The 8,588-nt window shown below is 36.0% G+C and overlaps 1 protein-coding gene across 1 annotated transcript in view; it reads right to left on the reverse strand.

Annotated features, from left to right (window-relative positions):
* Positions 1-8,588, reverse strand: part of ATR (ATR serine/threonine kinase) — a 48,238-nt gene that overhangs the window by 16,415 nt on the left and 23,235 nt on the right. The window contains 8 exon segments of the mRNA XM_009286709.1: positions 86-250; positions 1,127-1,305; positions 2,107-2,314; positions 3,446-3,583; positions 4,508-4,628; positions 5,526-5,641; positions 6,684-6,797; positions 7,013-7,302. Of these exon segments, the coding sequence (XP_009284984.1) occupies positions 86-250; positions 1,127-1,305; positions 2,107-2,314; positions 3,446-3,583; positions 4,508-4,628; positions 5,526-5,641; positions 6,684-6,797; positions 7,013-7,302 (1,331 nt within the window).

The raw sequence follows: 8,588 nt of genomic DNA on the forward strand, positions 1-8,588 counted from the left end.
CTTATTTGATACCAAAAATTTTTTTTTTTTTTTACATATATATATATATAAAAAAAAAAAAAAAAAGAATCTGACTTGTATTTACCTGATCAGGTTCCAATTGGATAGCCCTATCGTAACAGGCTGTCGCATCTCTTAACAAGCCAATACTTTCATGTTCAAGGATTTGTTCTTTCAGAGATGGTTCTGCTTTCCGAATTGCACTCACCCCAGCTACTCCATCTGGCTCATGCATAGCAGCATACAATTTCTTCATTCAAACAGAATTGGAAATGGACATTAAAAACAACTCTAAGACAACAAGAAGATATTTTATATATAACATGCTCAGAATCACGTGTCTTCTTGAAAATGGAGAACAATCTACTCTGTAGGACTTTTTGGCATTAAGCTACTTCCAAAGTTGAGCCCTACTTTTGCTTAGCATACTGTAATACTCATGATCTCATACTATAGAAAGAATAAGAAAGAGTAACACGTCAAGATGCTGAAACAATCTGTATAAAGGACAAAATAAATATCCTGTTATTACATGATAAAGTTCTATAATATGAAGCTGCAGATTACTTAAGGTGGAAAAGTTTTTCCACTAAGTTTTTCAATTTGAAACGTCACTGAGGAATATAAACCACAAAGACCCACAAACAGGGTCATCCCACAGGTTAAAATACTTCTTGAAAATAATTTAAATGGTTTTCAACTCCCTTAGCATTAGCTCTTTCTCTACTTTAGAATAAGCCACTAAGCTTTCCTTCAAATGTGTTTTTTTTGGGTTTTTTTGGTTATTATAGTTGGCTGTGTTTTCTGACAAAAGGCACAGAGTTAACTAAAAGCAATAAATGCTATACTTTCAACAAAAACACATTTAACTATTTTCAGGATTTTACAATCTTTCACTATAAACTAGAAAGCTGCTACTTCCTTTTCATATAAGAAGCGTGCCAAGCAAGGGGAAGCACTAAATATTGCTGAAAGACAGATGACTAAACACTTGTATCCAATAGCAAGAACCTGACTACATCTTCTCTTCTTCCCATCTCAAAGAAGAATTTGACAAAGCTTTATTCATCTATGTCTATTTTCATTACAATATAAAACAAGCAAAAACCAAAAAGAACTTCAGAACCTGAAGAAATCCAAGGTGCTCCTGAATATTTTGTTTCTTCTCTGTGATGAATGATTCAAAGTGCATCACAGCCCTTGTGTAAGCCTTAGAGCGAAAGGAAGCCACAGCTAGCGTATCCTGAGGTATGAGGTCTAGAAAACGTGTCACGTTCTGATATTCTCCATAGTCCTCACTTGATGCTATAGAAAAAAACATTTTAAAAAGTCTGTCCATTGAGGTTTTATTTATAAGAATTACCTTATGCATCAAAATTCAGCTAATTCATTTCACAATTTAGTGAGATAATCTGATTAGTTTAAGAACATATTTTTCTCTTCTGTCAACAATAATTTATCTAAAACAATCCTGGCGAATGCTGTACATCTTGCAAGACAGCACAGAATATGTTAAACTGATCCTTTAGAAAACTACCAAGAAATTAACATTTCATTTTTTTATTTTGAATCTGTATTTCTTACAATAGGCATTCAAAACAATGGATTAGGGGTGGAAGGGTGGAATTCACAATATGATAGTAAGAAATCATAAAGCAGACAGAACAAGTCTTCTGAGGAGCGGCTGAGGGAACTGGGGTGGTTTAGTCTGGAGAAAAGGAGGCTGAGGGGAGACCTCATCGCTCTCTACAACTCCCTGAAAGGAGGTTGTAGCGAGGTGGGGGTCGGTCTCTTCTCCCAAGTAACTAGTGATAGGATGGAACAGGCTGCCCAGGGAAGGGGTTGAGTCCCCATCCCTGGAGGGATTTAAAAGACGAGTAGATGAGGCACTTAGGGACATGGTTTAGTGGGTGGTGGTGTTGGGTCTACGGTTGGACTCGATGATCTTAGAGGTCTTTTCCAACCTCAATGATTCTATGATTCTATGATTCTATGAACATATTATAGTAATATTGCATTCTTAAATGGTCGTAATGTGAAGTGGCAAACTTAAATACTTATTTGAAGAATGTAAACGTCACTTTAAATAAAATAAGCATCACTCACTTTTTAGATCAGCTCTGTCTTTGCTAGACTTGCTAGTATTTTTCTCAGCAATAAGCATTTGAAACTTATGTCTAGCCCACTGAGTTAGATGATCAAGCATGGAGAACACCGTCTGTGTGCTCAGCTGACTTAGATCAGATGCACTGTCTTCAAGTCTCCTAGTAGACTGGTCATCATGTTTCAGAACAGCCATAATCTCCATGTAAACCTACACAAACGTTAATGTGATAAAAGGCAGAAGTGCCATACAGGCATCAAAATAGTAGGAAAGAGCAATTAACACAAAAATCAAACTAAAATACTAGATATTTTAATTGTGTTTTTTAATAATTTTGGGCTTATTTGCAAGCTCTGTTTGTCCCACAATCTTAAGAGGAAGAAATGGCAAACCAAGTAGCAGTTGCTGTCAGGAGATTCCATACAGGGAGAAAGCCTTTGAAAAGCAAACCCTTGGATTCAGAATAACCATCACGATTACTGGAATTTTAGGTTTCAAAACACAATGAATGCTACTGCACTTCTGCTGCAAATACAATACTTCAAGGTTTGGTAAGAGTCAAGTTATCTACTGGCTACCAGATCACAGATCTACTTTTTGCTTATATTTAAGTAAATACCATGCTGAAAGACCTGCTTCCTGTTTGTTTTAGTCAACAGAAGATGAGTTAATGTACATAACAGATGCTTATTGTGGATATACTTGTTCACACAAGAAAAATCATTACACACCTCTACACACCCACAATGTTTAAACACAGATATCTTAGCTGTGAAATTTCAAATTAATAGAATGTAAGTTATATTTTTGAGTCTCTTCAACTTCTGCTAAAGCAAACTGAAAGAAAGCAGACTGGATGATTCTTTTCTCTCCTACCCCTGCTTTGCTACAAGATATCTATGAATCCTGCTCTGTGCGAATCTGGTAGCGAAATAGTTTTTCCACTTAAACTGTAAGTGTATGCAAGTGAGAGAAAAAATTATGGGTCTGAACTCTTGCAAGTATACAAGTTCAATTTATTCCTTGTTTGTATTGCGCTCTCTTCCTCTTTGTACCACTCCAGCTCTTGGTGTTACTGCGGTCATAATTAACTGCATATCTCGTCCTAGGCCCTGCTGAAGAAATAGATGGAAATCCACAGAAAAGCACTTCAACACAAACTTGTATGAGTATATTCAAAACCCTGGCAGAAAATTTATATTATTAATACAGGAAAAGGAGTTTAACACCTATATCATTTGTTCATGTAGGTCTACAGTAATTCTGCAGAGCTGAACAGCTCTTAGGAAGAACAGCTCCTGAACATTCCTATGAGGAACACTACCTTCTTATACATCTCACCTCTTGTTGATCCTCTTGACTGCATCCCAACAAAACATAGACAAGGATATGTGGAAGCAGATAAATTGTCACTTTATAGTCATTCTTCATCATAATACTGCAGCAATCGAAAACTTTTCTGGCAAGATCATGTCGCACCTATAGAAAAATATTATTTCCAGGAAAAGCATCATTACAAAAGTGCAAATGCGTGAACAATTAATAGGTTTCTTTTTGTTGACAAATACAAATTCTATCCCATGAAATAATTTTAAGATACTCATCTCCTACAGAAGGTTCATCAGACTTAAACCTGCAACAGGGATGCCAGATGGCAGCTGCTATTACATGTATCAATTGCTGATACCACAAAAAGACAGGCAAGCATTGCTTACATGTTCCACTTTTCATGTTTTCTATACCATTGTGAACTTGCACTTGCCATAGAAAAAACCTTAAGACCAAGAGTCTACTACTGCAGTCAGACTCTCTTCTGCCCTTAAAATCCTGCAAAAAGTAGGAAATTATGAAGACATTCAATTCTTCTCTGTCTGAAATAGAAAGAGGACAGTGTAGCTACTGAGATACTGTGATAAATTCACTTCATAAAGTAGTTGATTTAGAAGTGCAGTTTTCAGGGGGTCACTTACATGTTGGAAAGGGGAAAGGAAAAGAAGAAAGGGACAAATGCTTCTTATGTGCTGGGACTGTGGAGCTATGGGGAAATGAAAGAAATCCTTCAGAAACTGAGAAGGTAAATTTGAGGTTTTCCAGAAGCATTTCAGATACTTTTCAGAAGCATTTGTCAGTGCCTTCAGCTATACAAGAGTCTCTGGACAAGGGCAAACTTGCTAGACTTTTGGCTTTGACACTACCTGTGAAGCCTAGCCAAGAAGCAACACTGCTGGGGAAGGGAAAGTGCATGGTTACCTTGATGATGCAAAGAAGTCTTTAGGTATGTGCTTTAACAGGCCTATAGAGAATAGGCATATTCCCCCAGCTATCCCTGACTTTCAAAAATCAAAACGTAGTTCAAGAACTGTGTTGTATATACCAATATAAACAGCAGATTGATTCTCTTACCTTTGTTATAAGATAACCCGCCCAAGTTGCCGACCATTCTGCAAAATTATCACCTAATTTGCTTAAGTAAATTGGCTTCTTCATCTTAGACCAATTTACAGCCTTTTGATAACTCTTGTACCTGTAATTTTAAAATACCCATTCAATAAAACTAACTTTTTAATTTAATATAATAAAAAACAATAGCACATTGTTAATTACGAAGTTCCCTAACTGGAATCGTATTAGGTTTCATCTTCTGAATCTTCTAAAAAAGAATTAATAAAATACTTTCAGTAGTCAACATATTTTATTCTAGAGTTTCTTAAAATGAAACATGAAATACAAACAACATAACATGTTACCACAATTTTTAAGTATACTGCAAAGTGCTGTTCAAATCAGGTTTTTCTGAATACTACATTTTGACAGGAAAAACCCAGAACAAATATGAAAGCCAAGAAATGCCAAAAAGTTTGTTTTCTAAAAAGGTAAAACTTATCACAGATGAGTACGACAGTCTTCATGAGGAAACAGAAAGGAAACATTGTTGATTATTTCAAATTAAGGTGCATAATAATTTGAAGTTTTCTTCACATGGTTTTTATCATTAATTCGACAAAATAAAAAGTCAAATTAAAACTCAATGAGCTCTTCCTACTTCTATAAAGGGTAGCAGTAAAGGGATATTAATGGATTTGAGTACAAACTCAAATGCTAGGGAGAATTTGTACAGAGGAAAGAAAACAGAAATAAAAGCTTCAAAACATCGTATAAGAAAATGGTCTAAGGACAAACAGGCAGATCCGGGCAAAGTATGAGCTCAGAATTTTGCTCTTTTGATTTACAGTGAATTACATTCAAGGAAGTGCTAATTCAGCTTTACGTAGAAAGATCTTATGTGAATTTTGTATATACACATATCACTCTTCACACAAGAGTAACGATCACAAAACCAAATGAAGTTATTGCTAGCCTCGAGGGAAAAAAAAAGTTTTTAAAGCTGTTATGAAAAGAAATTTCTTAAGTTGTCATATACCGTGTATTTAAGTGAGGTTCCAAGATCTCCTGCACTTGCTCAGGAAACCTCCGCCAAAGCCTGGAGCCTGGGCAGTCAGTGTCTGTCTCTCTACAGTCATAGATAGACAATAACTCCTGAAAAGGCATGGTTTACATGACCAAGTTAGCACTGAAAATATTTCATGACCACAGTAGTAATAAAAACTGGTATTTATATATATATATATATAGGTATTTAAAAGACGAGTAGATGAGGCACTTAGGGACATGGTTTAGTGGGCATGGTGGTGTTGGGTTGACGGTTGGACTCGATGATCTTAGAGGTCTTTTCCAACCTCAATGATTCTATGATTCTATATACAGAAGTAATGAGATAGAAGTTACAAAATGTTTAATTCAGAAATTAGAACTGCAAAACTTTGATCCAACATTGTTAATCCTCTATTGAGGATTAGCCGTGTTGATTTCAACTAGCTATTGATTCCCCAGGTGGTGTTTCGACCACATTATCCCTATCCCGTATTCTTCACATCTGCCAATAAACCAGGACCAGAAGTTAGTCTGATTCCTCCTTGTGCATAAGCTAATGAAATTCTCTTATTCCGCTGACTACATGGGGCCCACTTATTTTCTCCTGGAGCAAAGAATTGTCCTGAAGTTTTTGGAAAGATATTAAATAACAACAACAAAAAAGGTTGGCAAACCAGCACAAAAGACTAGAGTCTGAAAATAAGGATAGGCTCACTTTCAGTTGCTTCCTAAAAGTGCAAGCAGAAACCCTCTTAGGAATACTTACTGCTTTTCATTTCTGCCTATGGAACCTGCACCATTTCTAAGCCAGTCTCAGGATTACTCCTTGAATCACTATGTCTGGACTGTTAGTTACACCTCTGAAACATCAGATCTCTCCTAAAATATCATGACACAAAAGCAAACAAATCTTCATTTATTTGACAACACCCCAGAATTCTAAGTGAGCACTGAGGAGTTTAAAAAACAAAAAAAAAAAATCACTATCCTGAATAACCTTTTACCTTGTAATTTAAAGCTGTACAGGATGAAGTTTCAAATACTTAAACATATACTTCAAAATGTACATTTATACTGCATAATTCTATGTTCAGTGTGACAGAAAATAATTTGTGAACAAAAAATAGGATCTAACCACATATCTTACCTGAATTGCATATGCTGCAGAATCCTGAGCACGAACATTATCAGCGTAAGCAAGGAATGCTCTGGTCAGTTCCATTAATAACCCATAGGCAAAATTTGGATCCTCCACACCAGCCTCAATCACAAACAGAACGCCAGTTTTATTAAAGCAAACAGAGTAATAGCTGTATCTTTAATCTCCAGATGATCACTTTGAAGCCTGACTCTAAACGGTTTTATATGAGAAAGCAAGTATAGATTTTCAAAGGGTCTAAAGATAAGCAGTTCCCTACTCCCAAGTACTTTTAAAAAACTTAATGCTAAACAAAACACTACAGCAACACTTCTTACCACAAATGTAAAATGTTTTCCTTGAGTTTCACTTGTTGAAAAATCCAGCCTGCCGGGATCTATGGCTCCCAGTTCACCTAAACATTCTCCACAAAGTAGTCGGGCTTGAGAATTTGCATCCTGGCAGCCGATTAGAAGTACAGTTACCAACTGGGAGATGACTGGCTCCACAGTTTCACTGTCTGTTACATACTTTATCAATTTTTCCTAGGAAGTTGAAAAATAAAGATGAGTTATTCTACAATCATGTTTATGGTAAACATTCTTGGAAATTTTCCAACTGTAACTCACTCTTACTTCATATTTCATTTACCCGTGACTTTAGGTTAGTGATTCAAATACTGTCATTTTGTAACTATAGCCCAATTGCCCTAAATTGCTTGTTACCCTAGGAAGCACTAAACAAATGAATAAGAATGAGGGATTTGGGCCTCAATTAATAATGCTGTCATGGCCAATATTGTATTTCATTATCATACACCTCTCAACTAACTTCATTTTCTCTCCTTGTCTTACCAAAAACCTCCCTTCTTTTCTACATTAATCTTTTTAATTTTTCTGTCCCTTTTCTTCATGTGTTTTCAAGTCCAATCAATGCCCATCATTTTAATTGGATTTCTTCACTCCCCACAAAGCCCAGGGTTTCAAGTCCTTTAATCAATGCCAATGCCTTTAATTGGATTTCCTTTCTATTTCATTCTGGCCCAGCTTTTATCCCCCAGTTCCACATTTAGTCCAAATATAGAAAAAAATTTTCTCTTAATAATGTGAAGATGTTTGCCGTTGTTATGCTTAATGAAAACCGAAACCACAGCCAACATAACAGAGCAAATAGTTCCACAAGTTGTGGAACTAATTAAGTTTGATTTGCCTCAATTATTTTGCTAGACTTCTAAGCAAGACATGGCAAGATTTTGCTGACCTGAGCTGCAAGATTACTGATTGGCCAGGAATATACACAATGATTGTTTGTTCTTTCAGCTAGGATTTTTTTTTAATTTCTGACTGAAGAGTGTCCCACAGTCTTATAGGTACCAAGAGGACAGATTTAGTATTATTATTATTTTTTTAATAGGTCACATACACCCCTCTGGGCTAATAACCACATGGATTTGCAAAGCAGCATCTTCGCAACTTGTACATGGCTATAAAATTTATTTGAATATGATCAATGGATTCAAATTTTTGAGGGGGGAAGGCAAAGAAGGAAGAGAAAAAAAAGTATCAAAGGTGTGAGGTGGTCACATACATCTTGATTCTTTCAGATATTACACTCACACACAAAAAATGCTGGCTTTAATGTATTGGTCTCCTGATGCAAAAGCCATACATGTTCTAACAGAGAACAAGCCCACACAATAGATTGCTAAAATGGACTTCTTAGCCACACCTTTCCTCAGAGTTGAAAAAGGTAGAAAATATACCACTAGCCTTGCTGAATCAGCATCACACAGATTAGGAGGATTTGAAAGTCCTCTTACAAGGAGACATGATGAAGAAGAATTCCTTAGAATCATAGAATCATTGAGGTTGGAAAAGACCTCTAAGATCATCGAGTCCAACCGTCAACCCAACA

Source organism: Aptenodytes forsteri, unplaced genomic scaffold (assembly GCF_000699145.1).
Source record: "Aptenodytes forsteri isolate BGI_AS27 unplaced genomic scaffold, ASM69914v1 Scaffold184, whole genome shotgun sequence".
NCBI lineage: Eukaryota > Metazoa > Chordata > Aves > Sphenisciformes > Spheniscidae > Aptenodytes > Aptenodytes forsteri.